General features: G+C 44.6%; 2 protein-coding genes across 8 annotated transcripts in view; both read right to left on the bottom strand.

Annotated features, from left to right (window-relative positions):
* LOC148401245 (uncharacterized) overlaps nt 1-27,500 on the bottom strand; it is a 178,280-nt gene that overhangs the window by 11,304 nt on the left and 139,476 nt on the right. The gene's annotated exons all lie outside the window — the stretch shown is intronic.
* LOC148401247 (SRSF protein kinase 3-like) overlaps nt 18,000-27,500 on the bottom strand; it is a 115,505-nt gene continuing 106,004 nt past the window's right edge. For all 7 annotated transcript variants that reach the window (XM_088368423.1, XM_088368424.1, XM_088368427.1 and 4 more), the window contains 5 exons: nt 26,113-26,210; nt 25,904-26,011; nt 25,749-25,818; nt 18,787-18,879; nt 18,000-18,719 (listed from right to left, as the gene is read on the bottom strand). In XM_088368423.1, the coding sequence (XP_088224549.1) occupies nt 18,535-18,719; nt 18,787-18,879; nt 25,749-25,818; nt 25,904-26,011; nt 26,113-26,210 (554 nt within the window). In that variant the 3' untranslated portion in view covers nt 18,000-18,534. The remainder of the gene's footprint in view (nt 18,720-18,786; nt 18,880-25,748; nt 25,819-25,903; nt 26,012-26,112; nt 26,211-27,500) is intronic.

Genomic DNA, 27,500 nt, shown 5'->3' with positions numbered 1-27,500 from the left:
TGCAAAGAACATGTATGACACATGTAGCATTTTGCAAAAAAAGGCTTCACACAGCCTTGCATCCAACTGATGGTTTGATGACAACAATTTGTCTGCATACACACACAAGACGCGCCCGCATGTTTTCGCTGTTTTCATGACTGTGGTCACAATGTCCTCCATCCCCAGCACCTTCCCACACAAAGCTTCTTGATGGATAATGTAATGATACGTTATCAGAGGCGTGTGACAGTTCATATTTTGCATTTTCCCCTTCATTAGTCCAACCAAGCCCACTTTTCCTCCACACATTGTCGGTGCACCGTCTGTAGTTAATCCTACCAAGTTTTCCCACTGCAATGTATTTTTACTTACTAAAGGGAAATGTGCTTTCGGGAGTTTGCAAACATATTTTTAAGGTTGTGTTAAACTTATAATCATATTAATATCTAGTATTGGAGTGCTCGTGTGGATCGGTGGGGGCCGAGGAATGTGCAGGCAAACTGCATGAACTTGTTTTCTTCGAAGTGTTGTGGAATAGGCCCGGATAGGGAGTACCGGAGGAGACCACCTCAAGGTCGGTGAGGAACGAGAACAACAGCACGTCTATGAGACACGGCTTCGAGGGGAAAACCCAACCGTCTGACCTCAGCGACACCTGGACCGGGGAGGAGATGGCCATCGACCAATCATCTCACAATATTTTGCATGCTTTAATATTCATATTGTGTTTCTTTAAAACTGGGCAACCCGGAAGAATGTGTCGTCTTTTGGTGGTCACAAAAACGCACGAGTTTTAGTGTGAGGGACCCGGGACCCAGGCCTGTATTAGTGCGCTTTGTCAGGAATAAACAATTGGTAAATTTGGTCTGATATATCTACTGGTCTTCTCTTTGACAGAACGAACTCGCAAAATTGTTAGGTGCGCCAGTGTGTGGATTAGGACATAGCAATTTATGTGTTAAGTGTTGATCGCAATTTGGAGTCAGATCAATAACTAGAATCCGTAACCTAACATTACGGACTTCTCCACCGCATCAAAAATGTCCTGTCCCGTTGTGGTCCCATGCATTGCAGCCACATCCAACAGCTCCTCAGTGATAGAGAGGTCCGACTTTACGCCTCTATTAAAAATTGATATCTGCGCTGTGTCCGTGTTATCTGTGCTTTCATCAACAGCTAATGGAAAAGCCGTGTAGCTGCGTGTCTCCTCGGCCAGCTGTGTTGTGAGATTTTCTGCTAGTTCCTTCACTCAGTTGACGATGGTGTTTCTTGATAAACTGACATTTTTAAAAGTCTGTAACTGGTCGGGACACACCTGCTCACAGACCTTCAGCATGCACTGCTTTAAAAACGCTCCCTCTGAAAAAAACTTGGAAGCGTGGGCGATTTCTTCAGCCACAATGAAGCTAGCTTTCACAGCGGCGTCGTTTTTGGCTGTGGATTTCATGAACAAACTCTGCTGCGACCGCAGTTTGCCTTTTTATTCTTGGGCAATTTGTTGCTTTTCTTGAAGGCTAGCTTTAGCGTACTTAGCTCCGTGTTTGGTGTCAAAATGTCGACGCAGATTGAACTCTGACAACCGATACCACCGAGTAACACAAAAGACATACCGGTCTTTCTCCTTGAAGCACAAACAAGTATCCGCCTTCCCATCTTTCTTGAAACAGTCTTTCATCTGCATCAACTTTTCTCTTTCTGGACATTTTGGGATCATTATTTATATCTAAATTCCACTCATTGGCATGGACACTGCTGCGGCTAGCGTTGTCGAAAGGCATTGTGGGAAATGTAGTTTTTGGTCAGAGCACGCCCTTAATTTATTTTTGGGTATTTATTTTTAGACACTCTAAACTTTTAATCTCTCGCGGGCCACATAAAATGACATGAAATGGCCCGCGGACCTTGAGTTTGACACGTGTTCTACACCATTCACTTTATTATTAGTGTGAAGGCCTTTGCCTGTTATTCCTGTTCTTTATTATTGTGTGAAGGCGACCTGTTTAAAATTTGCACAAAATTTCACAAAATTAAACAAAATTTAATTTTTCACTTCTAATTTCTAAATTTTTCAACCGATTCAACTCGTTCCAACTTTAAACTGTTCATCTTTTGCCTACCTATTCCACACTTACCAAAAATTCCAAACTTTCAATTTTGAAATTCACACCAAATTTTCAAAAATGTAGTTTTTCTCTTCTAATTTCTAATTTTTTCAACTGATTCAACCCATTCCAACTTTATTCACTTTGTTCACCTTATGCTTACCATATTCACCCCTTCACCCCAACTTCCACTAGGCTTACCAAATTCACCCCTTCACCCCCACTTCAACAGTGTGGCGGCCATTTTGGATTGACCCAGAAGTGCCCCAAAAGGAACATGAAGTGAACCGGAAGTGCCCCAAAACAAGCAGGAAGGGCCCCAAAATGAACAGGAAGTGACCCAATATGACCAAGAAGTGAACCGGAATAGCCCCAATTTAAGAAGAAATCAACAGGAAGTGCCCCAAATCAAACCAGAAGTGCCCCAAATCAAACCGGAAGTGACCCAATTAAACAGGAAGTGAACCAATTAAACCGAAAGTGATCAAAAACAAACCGGAAGTGACCTCAGCTAAACCGGAAGTGCACTACATTAAACCGGAAGTGCCCCAAATAAACGGGAAATAACCTTATTTCAACAAGAAGTGCCCTAAATGAGACCAGAAGTGACCTAAATTTAACATTTGCTTATAACTTTAACAATTTTTGTCCAATTCAACACATTTCAACTTTTGAACTCCAAAGTGAACCAGTTGAACCTAGTTTTCGTTTTGTTCCAAATTTCAACAATTTTTGGTGCAATTTTTTTTTATAAATTCCAATTCATTCTCTTTGAGGCATTCAACATTTGCTCTAAATTCTACATATTTTCAACCGATTCAACCCGTTCCAACTTTTTCTTTTCCCTACCTATTCCACAACATTCCACTAACAAAAGTTCAAAAATGTCAATTTAGAAATTTACGCCAAATTCTCAAAAATTTCGTTTTTCAATTCTAATTTCCACATTTTTCAACCAATTCAACCTGTTCCAACTTTCAACTGTTCATCATTTCCCTACCTATTCCACAACTTCCCACTTACCAAAAAATTGAAATTCATGCCAAATTCTCCAAAATATCATTTAACCCTTCTATTTTCTACATTTCTCAAGTAATTCAACTCGTTTCAACATCATTCGGCAGCATTCCCCAAGAAGTTATTCAAAGTCTTCGCCTTCATACGCAATTTCTCCAGAAATTGCATTTTCTAGTTATATTTTATTCTCCTCACTTTTCTGTCCTGCTAGTCCTTCCACATAATTCAACCGATTCACTCCATTCCACTTTTGACGTATTCCAAATATTCACGAGATGAGCGCTTACATTTTTCTCATTCCAAAAAGTTTCCATTTTTGCAGAATTCGCTAATTTACGACAAATATTTCCTGATTCATTCTTAATGGCACATTCAACATCTCACATTTACGTCGTTCCAGTTTGAAATTCACATCATTCACCACATTCAAATCACAATCGGAAAGATTCTTGACATTTTTAAAATTGCCAAATTCAAAAATTTCTCATTTTCACGTATAAAATTTCCGCAAAACTTCACAAAATTTCATTTTTCACCTCTAATTTCTACATTTTTCAACCAATTCAACCCATTCCAACATTTAACTGTTCATGTTTTGCCTACCTATTCCATAACTTCCCACTTACAAAAATTTCTAAATGTTCAAATTTGAAATTCATGCCAAATTCTCCAAGATTTCGTTTTTCAACTCTAATTTCTACATTTTTCAACCAATTCAACCCGTTCCAACTTTCAACAGTTCATCTTTTGCCTACCTATTTCCCAACCAAAAATTCAAAATTTTCAGTTTTGAAATTCATGCCAAATTCTCCAAAATTTAGTTTTACACTCCTTATTTCTACATTTCTCAAGTAGTTCAACTTGTTTCAACATGCAGCATGCCCTACGAATTTATTCAGTTTCTTCGCCTTCACATGCAATTTCTCTAGAAATTGCATTTTCTAGTTATTAAACTTATTCTTCCCACTTTTTTTTTCCACATACTTCAACCTATTCACCCCGTTCCAACTTTCACGCGTTACAAAAATTCACACGAGGGGTGCTTCCATTTTTTCGTTCAAAAGATTTCCCGTTTTTGCAAAATTCGTAAATTTACAACAAAATGTTCCCCATTCATTCTTAATGGCACATTCAACATTCACCGTTTTTCGCGCTTTTTGTTTTCTCGCTTTTCCTTTTTCTCGTTTAGCGTTATTCACGCTTATTGCTTTCCCCCTTCCTGTTTTTCGCGCTTACCCTTTTCACGCGTATCGTTTTTCCCGCTTACCGTTTTTCACGCTTACTGTTTTTCCCGCTTATTGCTTTCCCGCTTACCGTTTTTCGCGCCTACCGTTTTCTTGCTTACCGTTTTTCGCGCTTACCGTATTCACGCGTATCGTTTTTCCCGCTTACCCTTTGTCACGCTTACCGTTTTTCACGATTATTGCTTTCCCGCTTACCGTTTTTCGCGCTTATCTTTTTTGCGCTTATTGCTCTCCCGCTTACCGTTTTCGCGCTTATCCTTTTTCACGCTTATTGCTTTTCTGCTTGCCGTTTTTCACGCTTCCCGTTTTCTCGCTTACAATTTTTCGCGCTTGTTGTCTTCCCGTGTACCGTTTTTTGCACTTCTCCTTTCTTGCTTACTATTTTACCGCTTACCGTTTTTCGCGCTTATTGCTCTCCCGTTTACCGTTTTTTACACTTCCCGTTTTCTCGTTTACCATTTTTTGCGCTAAAGGGAAATGTGCTTTTGGCAGTTTCCAAACATATTTTATTGAGGCTGCATTAGACTTATATATAATCACATCAATATAATTTTCAATAGTGGCTGTGCTTGTGTGGTCGCATGGTAAGGAAATGTGCAGGCCACTGCAAAAAGTTGTTTTCTTCCAAGTGTTTTGCAACAGGATGTATCATCGGCCCAGACAGGGAGTACCTGACGAGAACACCTCAAGGTCGGTGAGAAACGTGAATAACACCACGTCCTGGTGGCCGGGCTTCGCGGGGAAGACCCAACCGCCAGACAGCTGAAGCCGGACAGCTTCACTCAGCGATACCTAGACGGGGAGGAGATGGCCATCAACCAATCATCACACAATGTTTTGCATGTTTAAATATTCATATTGTGTTCCTTTATAACTGGGCAACCCGGAAGAATGTGTTGTCTCTTGATGGTCACAAGAACACACGAGCTTTGGTGTGAGGGACCTGGGACCAAGGTGCCTGTATTAGCTTGCTTTGTCAGGAATAAACAATTGGTAAATTCGGTCTGATTGATCAACTGGTTTTCTCTTTGACAGAACGAACTCACAAAATTGTTAGGTGTGCTAGTGTGTGGATTAGGACATAAAGACTCATGTGTTTATCGCAATTTGGAGTCAGATCAATAACTAGAATCCGCAGCCTAACAGCGCGTATCGTTTTCCCACTTACGGTTTTTCGCGCTTCACCTTTTTCACGCTTATTGCTTTCCCACTTCCCGTTTTTTGCGCTTGCTGTTTTCTCGTGTACCATTTTTCCTTTTATACTGTTTTTCGCACTTACCGTTTTCTCACTTTCCATTTTTCACGCTTACCGTTTTCTCACTTACCGTTTTCTCGCGTACCGTTTTTCCTGCTTACCGTTTTTCCAACACTTACCACATCAGCCCCACTTCCACTATAATTACCCAATTCTTTCACAGTGTGGCGGCCATCTTGAATTACCCCAGAAGTAACCCCAAAGGAACACAAAGTGAATCAAAAGTGCCCCAAAAAACAGTGACCTCATTGAACAGGAAGTGAACCAGAAGTGCCCCAATTTAAACCGGAAGTGAACCGGAAGTGCCCCAATTTAAACGGGAAGTGAACCAGAAGTGCCCCAAATGAACCGGAAGTGCCTCAAATAAACCGGAAGTGCCCCAAATGAAACCAGAAGTGACCCCAAAAAAACGGAAGTAACCTTTTAAAACCGGAAACAACCTTATTTCATCAAGAAGTGCCCTAAATGAAACCAGAAATGACCTAAATTTAACATTTGCTCCAACTTTTACAATTTTTGTCCGATTTAACCCGTTTCAACTTTTAAACTCCTAAGTGAACCTCTTGAACCCGTAGTTTTTGTTTTGTTCCAAATTTCAAAAATTTATGTTACAACTTTTTTTTATAAAAATTCCTATTCATTCCCTATGGGGGAATCCCATAAAACATTTGCTCTAACCTCTACATTTTTCAACCAATTCAACCCGTTCCAACTTTCAACTGTTCATCTTTTACCTACCTGTTCAAAAACGTTCAAGATACCAAAAATTCGAAATTTTCAATTTTGAAATTCATGCTATATTCTCCAAAATTTCGTTTTTCACTTATGATTTCTAAATTTTTTAACTGATTCAACCCGTTCCAGCTGTCAAATGTTCATCTTTTGCCCACCTATTCAACAAATTCACACTTACCAAAAGTTCCACATTTTCAATTTTGAAATATCCCCCAAATTCTCCAAAATTTTGTTTTCTACATTTCTCAAGTAATTCAAGTTGTTCCAACATCATTCTGCAGCATTCCCCAAGAAGTTATTCAGTTTCTTCGTCTTCACACGCAATTTCTCCAGAAATTGCATTTTCTATTTTTAATTTAGTTTCCTTATTAGTTTTAAGGTGCATTCAGACCAGAAAAGTCCTTTAGTCCGCTTGTTTGGTCCGGACCAAAAGCGGACTTAATTTATTTCGTTTGGTGCGGTTACCATTCAGACATTTTGCAAGTGAAATAAGTATACACATCGACGCTTGTGACGATCTGTGCTCCCATTGGACAGCAATGACCAGGGAGGCACACAGAGCACAGACCCGCAAATGGAGGAAAACATGCGAGTCCTACGCACTGCGTTCTTGCGCTGCATATTGGTGCTGTTGGTTCGGATCTTCACTGTTTTTATTCACACCTGAAGCGAACCGCACCAGAGTTCGTTTGGAAGCGAACCGAGACCACTTGAAAAAGTGGGTCTCGGTCACTTTCTTCAATCCGCACCAGGATTCGTTTACTTGTATTAACAAAAGGTTTGGACCAGCATTACAATCGAACCCTGGTCCATTTAAAGCGGACCAAACTGTCAGGTCTGAATACACCCTTAGTTTGGTATTCATATGGCATATTAGCTAAGTCAAATATTAAAAAAAAAAAATCACTAAGTACTATCCAATAGAACCGTGGTCCGTTTTAAGCGGACCGAACAGTCAAGTCCGAATACACCCTAATTCTCAGTGTGGTACTAGGCTTCCCCTAGTGGTGATTCACTTTCACCACAGTACATTTGTTATGTACAGTTCAAGTTGTGCTTAACGTTAGGTAGGCTACAGTATGGTTGCATTTCATCATTTAGGACTGTTTTTGGACATTTAGACATAATTCTGAGTGCAACACTGCCCTTTTCTTGAGACTGTCTGAAAGTAAAAGCTCTGCTTCCAGGTGCACTCCAATGGTCTGAAGTTGGACATTTATGCAGATGTTGGCACAACCATCTGCGCTGGATACCCTGGCAGTTTGGGCCACTACGACACGGATGCCCAGATCTTCGCTGAGTGGGAAGTTGACCTGCTCAAGTTTGATGGCTGCTCCATGGACGCTACTTTGCTTGAGGAAGGTGAGCATGTCCATTGTGTGATCATTCAGGCTACAATTTGAGAGCATTGTTTTTTCTAGGCTTGTGATTTGTGATGGCCAAATTAGAGAGCGTAGCAGAAATGGCATTTATTTCCCTGTGCCTTAATTCCCCTAGTTGTCTGACTTGATGGCACTTAGAGCCTCTTACGGGTCAGAATGACCCCACTCCGCAATGGAGTGAAGGTGCTTTAACGCATCATTTGTGTTTCTTCAGGGTACATAAACATGTCCAAAGCGTTAAACAGAACAGGAAGACGTATCCTATATTTTTGTGAGTGGCCTTTGTATGAGTGGCCGCTCCAAAAGGTAACACCTGATCCCTAACGTTTTAATTCTGAATTACCCAGATATGGTTCAAGTTGTAACCCTTCTGTGAACCCCCCCCATTTCAGCCAAATTGCAACACCGTTGCAGAAACACACAACCAACTTCGCAGACGTCTACAATTCGTGGAGCAGCATCAAGTCCATCTTGAATTGGGCTGCCACTCACTGGGACGTCATTGTCTCATCAGCTGGTCCCGGGCGCTGGAATGACCCAGATATGTTACGAATGTAGTTGCCTTTAGTTGATCTCTTGAGAAGTGCATGGTCCATGGCAGGGGTGTCCAAATGTTTTGAAAAGAGAAGCAGATTTGGTGAGGTGAAAATGTGGTGGGGCTGTCCATTCAGCCTGACATTCTTTGACCCATTAATGTTAAATGCAAATGAACTGTTTTATTAAATGTTTATAGCAAATGGCATAACTTTAATGTCTTCACAGCTAACAAATCTAAAGTCTTTACCCAAATTACCGTGTCTTTCATATTAGAGGACCACTTAAAATAAATAAAAATTATGTGTGTGTGTGTGTGTGTGGGGGGGGGGGGGGGGGGACCTGGAAATATTCAACCTATGCATTCATATTTTATTATTATTCTATTTTGTTTTTCAACAACACAATAAACAAAAGAAGCCTATATGGCATTTCATTCCTCATGTGTAGACTTTGTAGGAACAACTTTTCAAATGCCCAATAGTAAACTAAAGGCTATAATGTTTATATAATGAAACACATCTGAAAATGCTGTTTACACGGGAACATTAATTCAAGAGGATGTTTTCAGGCTGTTCTTCAAAGTTTGATACAGAAAAAATAAAATGAGAAAATGCATTTTCAACAGGAACTATCTGGATTCATTGAACCTGCAGTATTGTGTTTTAATAGTTCAAGTAGTAAAAGTGTAGCTATTTAAACAAAGAAATGTATTGACTGGAAATGACTATCCTTTGTCAGTAAAGTGAACTGAAAATCCAAAGAACAAATTACACACTGATTGAAATGAATCAGTGCATATTTCAAAACTGGTTTTGATCACCACAAAACAAACACCTTGCCTGCTCTAATGTGAAGGGTGATACTGAGATCTCGACTCCAGTATATTGACCTGATCTGGCTCTAAAGCAGAGGTTTTGATGCCAAGATGTCACATAGATGAGAGTCGCTTAGTCTCGTCCTCATCCATCCATCCATCCATCCATCCATCCATCCATCCATCCATCCATCCATCCATCCATCCATCCATCCATCCATCCATCCATCCATCCATCGTCTTCCGCTTATCCGGGGTCAGGTTGCGGGGGCAGCAGCTATAGGAGGGACTCCCCAGCCACTTCGTCCAGCTCATCCCGGGGGATCCCAAGGTGTTCCCAGGCCAGCTGAGGGACATAGTCTCTCCAGCGCGTCCTGGGTCATCCATGGGGTCTCAAGATTCAAGATTCAAGAGTTTTTTATTCGCCATGTTTGAGCGTGCCAAACACGGAATTTGACTTCGGTAAATCACAGCCTCTGTTCAACATTTAGGTGACTAACAACAACACTCAGGACATGTGAAAAACGAAAGATATTCTCAAACAACCCCTGATCTTAAACTGATCTTAAACTCCCAAGAGGGCAAGGAAAAACTCAAAACTCCAGCTAGGGGAAATGAGAAACCTTGAGAAGAGACCACAGATGGGAGGGTCCCTCTTCTAGGATGACCAGGCTGCAATGGATGCAGAGAGGACACATAGTACGAACAGTGTAGACAAAAAAGGTGTGGAAAGCGGGATGTTGTTGCACAGTAATGACTCTGAGACTCTAAGAGTGGTGGGAGTTCATCAGAGCGACAGCCTGGGGGAAGAAGCTGTCTTTGTGTCTGCTGGTTTTAGTGTACAGAGCTCTATAACGGCGTCCGGAGGGGAGTAGTTCAAACAGGTTGCAACCTGGGTGCGAAGGGTCTGTTGAGATGTTACTTGCACGTTTCCTGGTCCTGGACAGGTACAAGTCTTGGATAGATGGGAGGTTGATTCCAATTATCTTTTCTGCAGTCCTTATTGTCCGTTGCAGTCTGTGCTTGTCTTGTTTGGAGGCCGATCCAAACCAGACAGTGATGGAGGTGCAGAGGACAGACTGGATGATGGCAGTGTGTGTCTTCAGCAGCTCCCGCGGCAGGTTGAACTTCTTGAGCTGTCTCAGGAAGTACAGCCTCTGCTGGGCCTTCTTCCGGACAGAGTCTATGTGGCCGCTCCATTTCAGGTCCCGAGAGATTGTGGTTCCCAGGAGTTTGAAGGTGTCTGATGAGAGAATAGTATTACTGCGGATAGTGAGGGGTGAAAGTGGTGAAGGGCCTCGCCTGAAGTCCACTGTCATCTCCACGGTCTTGAGCGGGTTCAGGTCCAGGTGGTTTTGGCTGCACCAGGGAACCAGCCGTTCCACCTCCTGTCTGTACGCAGTATCATCACCGTTCTGGATCAGTCCGATGAGAGTGGTGTTGTCTGCATACTTCAGGAGCTTCATAGAAGAGTCACTTGCGGAGAAATCGTTGGTGTAGAGGGAGAAGAGCAGTGGGGAGAGGACGCACCCCTGAGGGGCTCCAGTATTGGTGGTCAGGGTGTCAGATGTGATGCTCCCCAGCCTCACACGCTGTCTCCCGTTGGTCAGGAAGCTGGTGATCCACTGACAGTTGGAGGCAGGCACCGCGAGCTGGATGAGCTTCTGTTGGAGGATGTCAGGAGCGATGGTGTTGAACGCTGAGCTGAAGTCCACAAACAGGATCCTGGCGTACTTTCCTGGGGTGTCCAGGTGTTGCAGGATGTAGTGCAGTCCCATGTTGACCGCATCATCCACCGACCTGTTTGCCCGGTAGGCAAACTGGAGGGGGTCCAGCAGGGGGCCCGTGACATCCTTCAGGTGGTTCGGCACTAACCTCTCGAAAGATTTCATGACCACAGATGTCAGTGCAACAGGTCTATAGTCATTCAGACCTGTGATGGTGGGCTTCTTGGCCACTGGAACGATGGTGGAGCTCTTGAAGCACGAGGGCACCTCACACAGCTCCAGGGAACGGTTGAAGATCCGTGCAAAGTTGGGCGCCAGCTGCTCAGCGCAGACTTTCAAGCAGGAAGGTGACACGCCGTCTGGGCCCGGTGCCTTCCTGATCTTTTGTCTCCGGAACATCTGGCGCACGTCCTCCTCGCGAATCTGGAGTGCGGGCGCGGCCTCTGCAAGAGAGAAAGAGTCGGTGACTACGGTGATGGAGGTGTGGACAGAGCAGTTGTGGGGGGAGGTGAGTATGTGGATTGTGCTGCAGGAGGTCCCGTTGTGTGGGAGGACTGATCAAACCTGCAGTAGAACCTGTTTAGCTGGTTAGCGAACCTTGGGCTCTCCACAGGACGGGGGGTTCGTTTCTTGAAGCCCGTGATGCTCTGCAGGCCTTTCCACACTGTTGAGGGATCAGGATTGGCAGAGAGGTGTCTCTCCAGGCTCTCCCCGTAACACCTCCTGGCTTTCCTGACCTCTCGGTTCAGTGTGTTTCTGGTCTGCTTGAACAGGTCCCGGTCGCCGCTCCTGTAGGCCTCCTCCTTGACTTGCGCAGCCTCCTGAGGTTCGGTGTAAACCAAGGTTTGTCGTTGTTGTACGTGCAGAAGGTCTTAGTCTGCACACACAGATCCTCACAAAAACTGATGTATGATGTGACAGTGTCAGTGAGTTCATGCAAGTCTGAATTTGCAGCTTCAAAAACTCTCCAATCGGTGCAGTCAAAGCAGGCTTGGAGGTCCTGCCTTGACTCCACTGTCCACTTCCTTACAGTCCTCATCACAGGCTTAGAAGTTTTTAGTTTCTGTCTGTAGGCAGGGATCAGATGAACTAGACAGTGGTCCGAGAGTCCTAAAGCTGCACGAGCCACAGAGTTGTATGCATCCTTAATTACGGTGTAGCAGTGGTCCAGTGTCTGTGCCCCTCTGGTGGGACACGTTATGTGCTGTCTGTATCTGGGGAGTTCGTGTGCGAGGTTCGCCCTGTTAAGATCACCCAGAACAATGATTAGTGAATTTGGTAGAAGTTTCTCCATGTCTGTCACCTGGTCAGCCAGCATCTGCGTGGCTTCACTCGCACGTGCGTGTGGTGGAATGTAAACAGCCGCCATGACGATCGAGGAGAACTTCCGTGGTGAATAGAACGGCCGGCAGTTAATGAAAAGTGTTTCTAGGAGAGGGCTGCAAAACTCTTTCAACACCATGACATCGGTACACCAACGTTCATTAATGTAGAAACAGAGACCACCTCCCTTTGATTTTCCGGAGAGCTCCGCGCTGCAATCTGCACGCGTTAGCCGAAACCCAGCTAACTCCATGGCGTGGTGGGGGGTTCATTCGCTAAGCCACGTTTCAACAAAACACAGCGCAGCGGATCTGCTGAAGTGCGTGTTCCTTGAAGTGAGGAGCAGCAGTTCGTCCATCTTGTTCGCCAGGGAGCGGACATTCGCCAGATGAATTGACGGTAGGGCAGAACGGAACCCTCTCTGCCTCAGCTTTACGAGGGCTCCGGCTCGTTTTCCGCGTCGCCGCTGTTAGGGTTTTCCAGGTTATCTTTATCATAGGATTATGTTGGAATGCAACAGGTAATAAATACCTTACCTTGTCCTCCTTATCACAAGATCGTAAAACTTCCCCTGAGATGTTTAGACTAGAGGACAAGGGCTTTCTATTCAGCCCACTCATACCCCCACTCTGTTTCTCTTAATAAATATCCTCTTGCAGGAAGGAGAGTCCAGAGCTCTATTCGAACATCGCTGCACGCACAGCGACGAATGGACTCTCCACCTGCAGGTGTCCAAAAGGACTTACTTGTCTCCCGTGTGGTTCTTGCAAAATAAGTTGGAGTGAACAAATCTCTAACAGCCGCCGTCGCGCTAGCTTGTATAGCACCGCCGCTCCGGCTAAAATCTCCGACAAACAGTCTGAATCAGAGAGAACAGGAGAGAAAATACCAGAAGAAGACTGACCGATGTTTAACAGTGCTTCTCTAGTAAAAGTGATCCGGGATGGACAGCAGAAGACACAGAAAACACACAAAATAAGACAAAGAAACAAAGAGCGACTCACCGTGGCAGCCATCCGCGGCGCCATCAGAGGACGTCTCCTGCAGATGGGACATGACCAGAACACCTCCCCAGGGAGGCATCCTGTTGAGATGCCCGAGCCCCCGCATCTGGCTCCTCTCAACATGGAGGAGCAGCGGCTCTACTCCGAGTCTCTCCCAGAGGACCGAGCTTCTCACCCTATCTCTAAGGGAGAGCCCGGACACCCTGCGGAAGAAACTGATATCGGCCGCTTATATCCGGGATGCTGTTCTTTGGTCACGACCCATAGCTCGTGACCATAGGTGACGGTAGGAGCGTAGATAGACCGGTAAATTGAGAGCTTTGCCTTTTGGCTCAGCTCTCGCCTCATCACGATGGACCTGTACAGAGTCTGCATTACAGCCGCAACTGCACCGATCCGCCTGTCGATCTCACACTCCATCCTGCCTTTGCTCGTGAACAAGACCCCAAGATACTTGAACTCCTCCACTTGGGGCAGGATCTCATCCCCGATCCGGAGAGGGCATGGAGGTGAGAGGTGCTAATCCTCATCCCGACTGCTTCACACTCAGCTGCGAACTCCTCCAGTGAGAGCTGGAGATCACAGCTTGAAGAAGCCAACAGCACCACATCGTCTGCAGAGATGCAATGCTGAGGTCCCCAAACCGGACACCTTCAACACCTCGGCTGTGCCCAGAAATTCTGTCCATAAATGTTATAAAGAGAATCTGTGACAACTGGCAGCCTTGGCGGAGCCCAACCCTCACTGGGAACGAATCCAACTTACTGCCGTAAATGCGAACCGAGCTATGGCATCGATGATACAGGGACCGAACCGCCCCTATCAGTTGGTTCGGCACCCCGTACTCCCGAAGCACCCTCCACAGAACTTCCCGAGGGACACGATCGAACGACTTCTCCGAGTTCACAAAACACGTGGACTGGTTGAGCGAACTCCCATGCAACCTCGAGGTTCCTGCCGAGGGTATAGAGCTGGTCCACTGTTCCACGGCCAGGACGAAAACCACACTGCTCCTCCTGGTTTGATCTCCCGACGGACTCTCCTCTCCAGAACCCCAGAATAGAGGCTGAGGAGTGTGATTCCTCTGTAGTTGGAACACACCCTCCGGTCCCCCTTCTTAAAGAGGGGAACCACCACCCCAGTCTGCCAATCCAGAGGCACTGTCCCCGATGTCCACGCAATACTATAGAGGCGTGTCAGCCAGGACAGCCCCACAACATCCAGAGACTTTAATAACTCATCTCATCCACCCCTCGGGCCTTGCCCCCGAGGAGTTTTATAACTACCTCAGTGACTTTGACCCTAGAGATTGGAGAGTCCACCTCAGAGTCTCCATGCCCTGCTTCCACAATGGAAGGCGTGTCGGTGGAATTGAGGAGGTCTTCGAAGTATTCTCCCCACCGACTCACGACATCCCGAGTCGAAGTCAGCAGCACGCCATCTCCACTGTAAACAGTGTTGACGGTGCACTGCTTCCCCCTCCTGAGACGCCGGATGGTGGACCAAAATTTCCTCAAAGCCGTCCGAAAGTCATTCTCCATGGCCTCGCCAAACTCGCGTTCCACTTGGCCATCCATCACCCTTTGGCTGCCTCCGAAGTCCCACAGGCAAAAACGGCCCGATAGGACTCCTTTTACTTGAGGGCATCCCTTCCTGCCGGTGTCTACCAGCGGGTTTGGGGATTGCCACCCCGACAGGCACCGACCACCTTACGGCCACAGCTCTAGTCCGCTGCCTCAACAATGGAGGCACGGAACATGGTCCATTCGGACTCAATGTCCCCCGCCGCCTCCGGGATGTGGGAAAAGCTCTGCGGGAGGTGGGAGTTTAAGCTCTTCCTGACAGGGGATTCTGCCAAACGTTCCCAGCAGACCCTCACAGTACGTTTGGATCTGCCAGGTCGGACCGGCATCTTCCCCCACCATCGGAGCCGACCCACCACCAGGTGGTGATCAGTTGACAGTTCCGTCCCTCTCTTCACCATCGTCCAAAACATGCGGCCGCAAATCCAATGACACGACTACAAAGTCGATCATCGAACTGTGGCCTTGGGTGTCCTGGTGCCAAGTGCACACTTGGTCTTCATTATTTACAATCCGTGTCGAGCACAGAAGTCCAACAATAGAACACCGCTCGGGTTCAGATCGGGGAGGCCGTTCCTCCCAATCACGCCCTTCCAGGTCTCACTATCATTGCCCACCCAGTCACCCAGTAGAACGATGGAGTCCCGAGAAGGAGCACTCCCCAGCACTTCTTCCAAGCACTCCAAAAAGGGTGGGCACTCTGAGCTGCCGTTTGGTTCATAGACACAAACAACAGTCAGGTAGGGGAAGGGAGGCTACCCCCTCGTTCACTGGGGTGAACCCCAATGTGCAGGTGCCCAGCCAGGAGGCAATAAATATACCCACACCTGCTCGACGCCTCTCACCGTGGGCAACTCCAGAGTGGAAGAGAGTCCAGTCCCTTTCAAGAGGGCTTGTACCAGAACCCAAACTGTGTGTGAAGGCAAGTCCGACTATGTCTTGTCGAAAATGTTCTGTCTCGCACACCAGCTCGGGCTTCTTTCCAGCCAGAGAGGTGACATTCCACGTCCCAAGAGACAGCTTCTGCAGCTGGGGATCGGACCGCCAAGGTCCTTGGCTTTGGCCGCCGCCTTTGCCCGCCGCCTTTGGCCGCCGCCCAGCTCACTTGGCACCCGACCCCTTTGGCCCCTCTCACAGGTGGTGAGCCCATGTGAAGCACTCATTCAAGAGTTAAATCAAAATCAATGTCACGAGTTTACTAGTGACTCACTATGGCTCGAACTAGTTCACTAGAAAGAAAATATGTGTTTCACTAGTTGACAAGCAAAGTTAAGTTGGGACCAACTAGTGAACTAGTGGATATTTTTACATTTACTAGTTGACTAGCAAACATTTTGCGCCTCACTAGTTAGCTTGTAAAGTAAAATTTGATTTAAGTAGCTAAGTAGTCTGTGTTTGTGCATTCACGAGTAAACATGTAACCCATAACATGCAGCTTCTAGTTCACTAGCTGCAATCCCTCATGACAATACTAGTGTAAAACATGCAAATAAAGTGGGTGGGATGATGACAAAATCTGAATCCTGATTGGTGTATTTCAACTGTATAGCCAATAGGAACCTTAGATTTACACATCTGTCCCACCTCCTCATTAGTTTTTTGTTCAACTTGTTTACTCGTGAGCAGGTCGGCATCCATTAGTTTTACTAGTGAACATTTTTTACCTCACTAGTAGAACTAGTTAAGTCAAAATGCCACAGTAGTGTATATTTGGGGCAGGACTAGTAAACAAGTAAAAAACAAGTAGACTCACTAGTTTGATATCAAGGATTCATGGGGCTTTCACTCGTTAACATGTCAGTGTGTTAGCCATCCGAGTTACCTAGTGAGTATTTCAGCTCTTACTAGTTAACTTGTACAGAAAATCATAGGTGACATGTATACTTAACATGTTGGAATAAATCATGTTTGAGTAGTTTGCATATTGCTAAAAATGAGTGACTGGTTTAAGTTTCTGTGCAACTTGTATGACAATGTGAATAGCTAGTGTGGCTCAATGTCCAACTAGTGTTGACAAAGACCGTACTAGTGAAGAACACTGGTGTCCGATATCAAGGATAAGGAATAAATGCTCAAATGGGTTAGGCCTTCTGCCGCAATCTCGCAGAGAAGGCTCCACAGCTGTGTCTTGATCTTTCTGGCATATATTAAATCAGTGGTCTCAAACTCTTGATCCACGGGCGAATAGGGGCCACTGGATGATAGTTTGTGGCCCTCGGCTTAATATGAAAGTTTAATGTTAGTGAGGCCTGCAATTTTGATATTAATTGTTGGGTGCTGATTCCAATGTTTTTTTTTTTTTTTTTGGAGCACATGTATTTGTGCGAAAATGTCTTTTCTACCTTGAACTTCAATATGCCCCAAGTACAGGGCCAGACTTATTGATGCACATTTTCAATCCCGACAGAATCTCAACTGCTTCCTCCCTCACGCCAAATGTGACTCAACTATGCGAAAGGAAGAGCTGCCAGGTCTCTAGCAGCAAGACGTTGGCAGAAGCCATGTTCAGAACAATGTTCCTTCCAAATTTAAAGAACTGTTAATACAGACATGTATTAACAGCCTGTATTAACAGGCGGAACTGTTAATACGGATATGTGAATATGAATAACACATTTTTCTAGTCAGCAACTATATGTGGTTTCTTCAGGTTTCTATATCTGCTGTATTATTATTGTTTTCATTCTTATCATTTTATTTATTGATTACTGTTTGATAATTATTTTTATCACATTTGATGACATTAAAAGTTTTTATTCGAGTCTAAAAAAAACAATGCAGCCTAGCCTCACCCCTGGTTCTTCCTCCAGTGGCCCCCTGGTAAATTAAGTTTGAGCCCCTAGTATTAAATAGTTAAACTGAGAAGGCAGTCTTCTGGTGATTACTATTAGCTTAGCAAGCATTAAAGATAAAGAACTGGTCAAAGGGTCTAAACATTAACATAAATTTGAAACTTTGTAAACACATCAGGCCTGGACAAAGCATTATTTCATTAGGTTATTGTGTGATTCAAATAATTTTTTTCATAAATGTCGACTTTCATCTAAATCTATGTCATATTGGAGGTTTATGTTACAGTACAAGATCTATAAAACGTTTCTTGAAATCATATGCTAGTATAATAGGACGTCAACTTTTCTTTTCAAAAGTGTCCCATTTATAGAGGTCACATTCTATAAAACATTTCACAGCACTGTATATATTGTAAGCGTATGGCATCACCAGCAGAGGGAAGCATATAAACTCACTCTCACTATTGGGTGCAACCCTTGAGGTCAAAGCTAAGCCAACATGTCAGGATTGCTTTTGTGTTTATTTTGAACAGAAGAAACAATTCACATAAAAGGCAGATGGGCAGGAAAAAAAGAGACTGGGAGGATCAGGGCTATTTTAAAGGCACTTGTTTTTCAAGAGAGGAATCTTGTCTCCATGGTAGGAAGTTGTTTTTTGCGGTCACAAAGAACACAAGCTCAATCAATACAATTCAGCAGAGTCCCAAAACGAAAGTAAAAAAAGAGGCAGCGCAGTCCACTTCAGGTACTTTTTAAAAATGTACTCGTGTGTCAAATGGCCTTTGCAGGAGGTATGATGACAGACACAAGGCACCACGTTTAAAGACCTAAGCCAGACAGGAAATACGAGTGTGATCCAGCTGGGAATGCACCCTGTGATCTTGTGACATTCCTAAGGAGCTGGCATCACTTTAAGTCATGGTTATTTGCAATATCATGACAGCTCTCTCTCATTTAAAAACACACACACACACACAAACACGCACACACGCACACACACACACACACACGCACACACACACACACACAACGTGTGCTCATGGCCGAAGCCAGGCGTGTTGCAGACATTCAGCAGCGGTTGCTCTGTGTTCTGGCTCCAGCTCTAACATGCCAGACAGGAAACCGCTGAACTGAGCAGCCTGTTCCAGCGGCCACTCGTACTTTTCTAGAAGAATCTCAAAGAGAGCCCATCGCTTCAAGCTGGCGATGTGGCGGAGGTCACCTGACGGCCACATATGGATCACATAATATAATGTGCACACACGCCAAGGACTTACGTGGGGGCTCACCTTGTCTGTTGAAATATTCTCTAGAGTATCTGCCAGACAAGGCGAATGGCAAAGGGATGGAGCCCAGCAACTCGATGATGTGAGCAATGTGATCTGAACAAAAACCATCAATGTTACTCCCTGCACTGTGTGCAGTGGTGCTGTCGTCAATGAAAATTAGAGGCTTGTTGATGAGACTCAATATATATATATATATATATATATATATATATATATATATATATATATATATATATATATATATATGGTGTAAAATTAGGTATTGCATTTGGCCCAGGCACATTGGCTATCCCAAAACATGTAGTAGTTCCAAAATTTCACCAGGAGATGGTGTTAAAGCTTGACATGGGGTGACCTGATGTAAATTAACAAATCTAATAAATTAAATTGTTAGCAATTGGAAAGACATGACCTGTTCAAACACGTAGCAACGCACAATTTTGGAATATGAGTTTGCTATGCCATAATTTTAAGATGTAAAAGCTTGAGCAATATCAATATTTCTGTTTAAGTTGGAGGAACCCATGATTATGTTAAGTACTATTATGGGTTGAGATTGATCTTTATTAGACAAGATATATGTGATTAATGTTGCAATGTTTTGTCCAACCTGTATTTAACATTGGTGTTCCATCCATACCTGAATATATTAAGTTGAGAGGAGACATTAAGGGCTAGTAGGGAAAGAACCAGCAAAACAGAAAACACCTGCATCCGGTGGCTGTTGGGCGCAGTGGTTGCTGCTTGAAGCAGGGTTGCCAAGACAACCAGAGGTGCAGGGATTCTGACTTTTCATCTACATATTCCAATGCGGTAATGCCAGAAGCCTATAAATATGATGCCCGAATGCAGAGCGGCGCTTCTTCCTAGTCAGGGCATTAGCCGTGACGCTGCCCGGAGTAAAAGAACGAAGATGCATTTTTCATTCTTTTTGAGATTGAAACAAAATCTACTAAGATGAATTTCCAGAGTCTTCGAATTGGACTTTGTCAAATTTTAAGCTTCGAGGAAGGGCAGAGGAGACAGCCGCTCCGGGCAGAAAGGGGAAGTCGCCAATTTTACTTTTTAGGCTACGCTCCTCACGGCCGGACCTTTCCTATTTTTTAAACAGAATTCGGATTTTGGAACAAAGGAGAGCTGATCACTCGACTTGTTCAACCAAATAGGTTTTTAGACCTTTAGTCTCCTCTTCTGTTTAGAGTGGGTGAGTCTTGTTTTCTTTGTTTTTTCGACTTGTAATTATTTTGCTTGCTTATTCATTAAATCTCTTCTTAAGCCTTAATTCGGTTATCGATTATTTCGTAGTAAGTATGTCGAGCATGGTTTTATATGCAGTAGTTACAACTTTAAAATGTTTTTATTCCGCTATCGTAGTCATTCTTTAAATCCGTTCAATTCTTTTTAAAGTGAAGACAGCTTTAATCCTTAACATCAGGAATTGTCAGATCTGGTTCGAAGTAGTTATCTTGAGCTCAGCTAGGGCGAGGGCGCTCTAGTAAATTAACGAATCCTTGAGGTCTTAACAAAGACATCTAAAAATATCCGTAACATAACAACAGCTTCAAACTGAAAAAATAGGGGGGCCATCAATACGACGCGGTCATTTCGAAGTCTTGCCTCGAATTGAGTTACTCGGCTCGAGCTTCGGGTGACTTGAGAGGGATTGGCGTCGTAAAGAAATTAGATTGATTCTGGTAGAGTCAATTTAACTCGGGTGGTTAGATTACGGACGAATCCCCTTACCCCGACTGGTCCAAACCCGTTACCGGTAAGCCGGTGCCACTTTGATAAAAAGTGCGCGTTTGACTATATATATATATATATATATATATATACGTACATAAACCGGATTCGATTCAAGTTTGGAAATTGTGTAAAATGTAAATAAAAATCAAATACAACGATTTGAAAATCCTTCTCAACCCATATTCAATTGAATACACTACAAAGACAACATATTTAATGTTTAAACTGATAAACTTAATTGTTTTTTGCCAAATAATAATTAACTTAGATTTTCATGGCTGCATCACGTCCAGTAGAAGTTGGGAAAGGTGGCAAAAAATACTGAGAAAGCTGAGAAAAGCTTATCAAACACCTATTTAAAACATCCCACATGTCAAAGTCAAAGTCAAAGTCAGCTTTATTGTCAATTTCTCCACATGCCAAAGACACACAAAGAAACCAAAATTTCGTTCCCCCCTATCCCACGGTGACAAGACATGGCTCACAACAGACAAACAAGTAAACAAGTATAACAAAAGCGTGCAGAATAAATAATGAATAAATAACACAACAATAAATAAATAAGAGGAGCAGAAAAAAAAGGAGCAAGTGCGCGTACAGCAGACATTCCCGAAAATAGCGCAACAGTGCCGCACGCTACGCAGAAGGGGGTAGCGAGTTCAGGGCCCTAACAGCCTGGAGAAAGAAGCTGTTGGCGAGTCTGGTGGTGCGGGAGCGCAGGCTCCTGTACCTCTTCCCAGAGAGCAGAAGGTCAAACAAAGAGTGAGCCGGGTGACTCACATCTCTGGCAACCGAGGTTGCCTTGCGGGCGAGATGGGAGGTGTAAATGTCCTTCAGGGAGGGGAGCGAAGCACCAATAATCTTACCAGCCGTATTCACTATGCGCTGCAGGGCCTTCAAGTTCTGTTCAGTGCAGTTACCACCCCAGACAGCGATGCAACTGGTGAGGACGCTCTCAATGGTGCCACGGTAGAATGTAGACAGGACTGCCTGAGGAGCACATGCACGCCTGAGCTTCCGCAGGAAGTACAGGCGGCGCTGAGCTTTCTTTGCCAGTGACGAGGTGTTTGCGGACCAGGAGAGGTCCTCACTGATGTGCACCCCCAGGAACTTGGTGCAGCTCACCCTCCACCACAGCACCGTCGATGATCAGCGGCAGGTGTGTTGTGTGACCCTTCCGGAAGTCAACAATGATTTCCTTGGTCTTGTTGACGTTCAGCAGGAGGTTGTTGTCCCTGCACCACGTGGTCAGAAGGTCAACTTCCGACCTGTACCGAGTCTCGTCGCCCTTCGTGATGAGACCCACCAGAGTCGTGTCGTCAGCAAACTTCACTATGCGGTTGTCGCTGTAGGTCGCAGTGCAGTCATGCGTCAGCAGGGTGAAGAGCAATGGACTGAGCACGCAGCCCTGGGGGGCCCCCGTGCTCAGCGTGATGCTGGCGGAGATTTTGTCGCCAACACGCACCACCTGAGGCCTCTGACAGAGGAAGTCCAGTAGCCAGTTGCAGAGGGAGGTACTGAGGCCCAGCTCGTCGAGTTTGCAGATGAGTCGCTGCGGCACAATGGTGTTGAAGGCAGAGCTTAAGTCCACAAACAGCAACCTCACATATGAGTCCTTTCTCTCCAGGTGGGTGAGGGCCAAGTGGAGGGCAGAGCAGATGGCATCCTCAGAGGACCGCTTGGCACGGTACGCAAACTGGAAAGGGTCAATGGTGGGGGGGAGAACGGACTTGATGTGCTCCATGACCAGCCGCTCAAAGCACTTCATGATGATGGGCGTCAGTGCCACGGGGCGGTAGTCATTGAAGCAGGACGGTGCAGGTTTCTTCGGCACAGGAACGATGGTGGCAGCCTTGAAACACGAGGGGACGATGGCCTGCTGCAGGGAAACGTTAAAGATGTCCGTGAAGACACCCGACAGCTCCCCAGCGCAGTCCTTCAGCGCTCGACCCCGGATGTTGTCAAGGCCCGCCGCCTTACGGGTGTCAATAGCGGCAAGCGCCCTCCTCACACCGTCGGCAGAGAGGCGCAGGGGCTACTCGTGTGGGGGGGGAGTGGTCTTCAGCGGGCAAGTGCTGTTCTGGGCGTCGAAGCGAGCAAAGAAGCGGTTCAGATCGTTCAGCAGACGGACGTCGCCCTCACAGCTCCTCGGCGCAGGCTTGTAGTCCGTGATGGTCTGAATGCCCCGCCAAAGGCTACGTGCGTCCTTGCTGTCCTTGAAGTGGGTGGAGACCTTGCACGAGAACGCCTTCTTCGCTTCTTTGATGCCTCGGGACAGGTCGGCCCTCGCTGTCCTCAAGCCAGCCTCATCCCCCGCTCTGAAAGCCTTGTCCCTGGCCCTCAACAGTCTGAGGACAGCCCCCGTCAGCCACGGTTTCCAGTTCGCGCGAGTGATGACGGATTTCGAGCAAGTCACATCATCGATGCACTTCGTGATGTAAGAGATAACAGAGTCAGTATACTCCTCTATGTCCGTCCAATCATTGTAGGTGGCTGCCTGCTTAAACAAGTCCCAGTCAGTGGTGTCGAAGCAGTCACGAAGTGCATCGGAGGCACCCTCAGGCCACACTCGAACCTGCCTCCGAACCGGCCTGTGATCAGGCTAATTGGGAACAGGTGGGTACCATGACTGGGTATAAAAGGAGCCGCCCCAAACATGCAGTCATTCACAAGCAAGGATGGGGCGAGGTTTACCACTTTGTCCACAACCGCGTGAGAAAATAGTTGAACAGTTTAAGAACAACATTTCTCAAAGCAAAATTGCAAGGAATGTAGGGATTTCAACATCCACGGTCCATAATATCATCAAAAGGTTCAGAGAATTTGGTGAAATCACTGCACGTAAGCGCCACGGCCGGGAACCAAGACTAATGACTGTGACCTTCGATCCCTCAGACGGCACTGCCTTAGTGCATTAATTCCCATGGCATGGGTGACTTACATTTCTGTGAAGGCAACATAAATGCTGAAAAGTACATACAGATTTTGGAGCAACATATGCTGCCATCCAAGCGACGTCTTTTTCATGGATGCCGCTGCTTATTTCAGCAAGATAATGCCAAGCCACATTCTGCACGTGTTACAACAGCGTGGCTTCGAAGTAAAAGAGTCCAGGTTCTCCCCTGGCCCGCTTGCAGTCCAGACCTGTCTCCTATTGAAAATGTGTGGCGCATTATGAAGTGTAAAATACGACAGGGAAGACCTCGGACTGTTGAACAACTGAAGCGGTTCATCAAGCAAGAATGGGAAAGATTTCCACATGAGAAGCTAAGAGAATTAGTCTCTTCTCTTCCAAAACGTTTATTGAGTGTTATTTAAAGGAAAAGGTGATGTAACGAAGTGCCCTTTCCCAACTTCTATTGCACGAGTTGCAGCAATGAAATTCTAAGTTAATTATTATTTGAAAAATAAAATAAAGTTTGAAGTTTTAGTGTTTGTTTGAGCATTAAAAATGTTGTCTTTGTAGTGTATTCAATTGAATATAGGTTGAAAAGGATTTTCAAATCATTGTATTTTGTTTTTATTTACATTTTACACAATTTCTCAACTTCAACCGAATCCGGTTTGTATATATATGTGAGAGTGTCTGTGTGTGCTTGCGTGTGCGCGTGCGCGCTCGTGCTCGTGTATGTATGTGTGTGTGTGTGTATGTATGTATGTACATATGTATCAGGGAGGTGCGGTCAGAGGAGGCAAGGGAGGCTACGTCTCCCCTGCCATCATGAAAAGGGGAAAAACAAATTCAATTGTTTTTATTATACAGTCATTTTCCTTTTAATTTCAATAGTTTTGTATCATTTTGAACCAAAATCGCTGAATTCTTATAGTTATTTTAAAACCGAAGACGATTCGCTCGGAGGAGCCAAATTCCTGTCTAGCGTCCTCTGAGGCTCTTTTATTAAACCTACAAATGTGTCAGATCATTTTGTCGGACCCTGTATTGCTGTGTTGCTTTATTCTGTTCATTGGTGCCACATATAAATGGTGACCTCGATGTGATCCTTTGGGGATTTTGTGACTTGCTCTGCACTCTACAATATTACAAGCCCATTTGGGACACATACAGGTAGGGGACCCTTTTTCAATAAATCTCCTGGCTGCTTCGTAATATTGTGGAGTGGGAGCACGGCCGAAACTAGTGACAAGTTGTTGGAATCTCCATGTTCAGAAATCCTGATTGTAAATATGTGTGGATACCAAGGAATTGTGATTTGATGGGATGTCTGGATACCGGTGAATTGTGAGGAAATTGTGAGAGAACTTCCCATCTGATCAGCGAGAGATTTGAGAAGTCTTGTGTGACAAGAGACGGGTGCCAAGAGCGGCCTCAACAATGAGCGCCTAGGGACGTTCATAATGTTAACATAGTAAAAATAACATTAACTATAATGTGGGTGGCTTGAGAGCAAGATATGAACCTGTGACACGCAGGGTTAAGTAATTGCTTCGAGACGATTGCTTGCTACTATGTGCTACGAGGCAGGCAGCATACACAATTGCGCAGAATTTGTACTTGTGATTCTCAAGTGATTCACAGCAACACAGGGTGGGGAGTTATTGGTAACTCCTGTATCAGCTGTCACTGTCTTTCAAACAATTCATGGCTAACTAACGCTAACTTTCCTGTATCATACTGTCAGTCACTCTCGCGCCTGCATTCCTCCTCTAAGCACGCTTCTTTACGCTCAGTCATAAGCTGTTACAATACTTGCTACAACACCCCAAAGTTTAAAATAACTTCTTTACCAGGATCCGACTGCATTATAGCCCAGGGTAGAATCAAATCTAAGTCAGTTTTTGCGGTGTAGTATAATAATACTATACGCATATATGCAAGCTGTTTTCTCTGTGGCCAACAACCATTAAGACTTTGAACAAATACATATTGTGAAAACTCTGCATTCACCTGACTATGATGGAATATTTGGACAGTGAGCAAACATTTGATGCTTACGCTTGCCTGCGACTAGAACCATGGAGACAAAACTGCCAACTTGCTCTGTTTTGTTGTTTTACCCAATTTCATTGCAGCCCCAACCGCAGTCCAAGGAGCAGATTGTTGGTTGTTTGCGAAACAACTGGACTGCAGTCTTAGAGAAATGTGGTCTAATTGTTGTATGATGTGTGAATGAGAGTGTTTCACTATTATGGGCGTGAAACGTAATCCTGAATTTTATCTCTGACGGCCCCTAGTGTTTAGGCACATGTGGCCTTACCTTCATCTCTTGTGTAATCTTCGCCAGAATGAGGTTCAAATAAATAATCACCAGTAGCCAATTCGAACGCCTGAAATATTCAAAACACAAACATGACTCTTTGAATGTGTATGCACTGTTCATTGTGTGCTGCGTGTATCTGATCATGTATATACCATGCAGGCGACGCTCCAGATGTCAGCTGGCGGTCCATACTCAGCTCCGATGAGAACCTCCAGGGCACGGTACTGTCTTGTCTGAATGTCTTCAGTAAAATGCTTGTGCTGTGTGGCGGAGACAGAGTGGGGATAAGCAGTGTGAGTGGTCATTTTTCATAAAGATGTGATGCCGAAAGTACAGAATGTTAGCTCATTAAGAGTCTCACCACCCAGCAAGCATTTCCGAGATCAGCAATCTTCACTCGCAGCTTGTTGGCGTTTTGAGGGTCAAGAGGACTGAGGACAAAGTCTGATGCGCTTAACACTGTTACCACACACCGAGACACACATTGATAAGTAGTATCCTTTTTGTCAAAATTAGATTGTTGTAATGTGTACTGTTCAATTGACCTTTCGCTAAGCCACACCCAAACAGACTGGCCAATCGCAGCAGAAGAAAACAGAGACCTTTCATTCCTAGAAGCACTGTTAAATTCACCAGAGTTTTATTTTTTTGTTTTGTGATTAAAAGATGTGCTTGGGGCAGCTGCACAAATTCTTGTGCAGCTTATAAGTGAATATAAGTGGTACGTTGAAGGGAAATGTTTTTCATTCCCTTTTTATTACCCCAGTGTAACCCAGATATGTGCAAAGTCTGGTCATCCGCATTGACATTTGAATCACGCATAGTCATTTGAATCACTCACAGGGTAAACAATTACTTAAAAATGATTACCTTATCTGTAAAATGATCTGCTGTTCTCTCAAAAATGCGAACGTTGGTGAAGCTTTAATCTGATAAACTAATCGGTATGTACATGCTTTTGATTGGAATATTCTCATAGACCGATGGTTTTTTGCTTTTAAATGACTGCACATTCCAAACGATACCTCGAATAGCAATGAAAATGTGTTCCAAAAATCGTTTTTAATTCTCTTAGTAGAGATTTGTCATTTCAACATACTGTAGTTAATCACACTGGGATCTTGTGCCATCTTTGCTTAAACAGCACATTTTTCAGTGGCAAACAAAGGCTATACAAAAAATGAAAAGATAAGTAGATACATTTGCAAGTAGCGAATTGCTAAAAGTCAATATGCATTGTAAAAGTAAAGAGAGAACTGACAAAGTTGCGCTATAATGTGAATGATGTGTTAGCCTAGCATTTAAATTTGGTTAGCTTGAGTGGATGTACTGCACACCGTCTACTTTGGTTGAATTTTAAAACTGATTTGAAACCAAGGCCTTACCAAAACAAAGGAAGTGCAGACGGTTTAATGCTTACGCCACATTCAGACCAAATGTGAAATACCGTAATGTGTTGTTTGTTTCATGTGTTTTAACGAGGAGGTGACTTCACTGCGGGTTGCTTTAACAAGACAAGTAGAGGGGCACTCCTCTTTTGGGGGGGAAAAACAGTTACACATTGTCAGTCAATCTGGTGACCGACGATGATTGAGCTGGCCGTAAAAAGGTATCTTGGTTTCAAAATTTTAAACAATTAGATCTACTAACAAGATATTCCGACTTCTTTGCTCTGAATCATAATTTTGTATCGGTGTGTAAAGGAAGGTGGCTGTGTTGTATACCTCTCTGTAGAGCTACACGATTTTG

The sequence above is a fragment of the Syngnathus floridae genome, chromosome 2 (genome assembly GCF_059516105.1).
Source record: "Syngnathus floridae isolate MCC-2025c chromosome 2, RoL_Sflo_1.0, whole genome shotgun sequence".
NCBI lineage: Eukaryota > Metazoa > Chordata > Actinopteri > Syngnathiformes > Syngnathidae > Syngnathus > Syngnathus floridae.
This window is presented reverse-complemented; position numbering and strand designations above follow the sequence as displayed.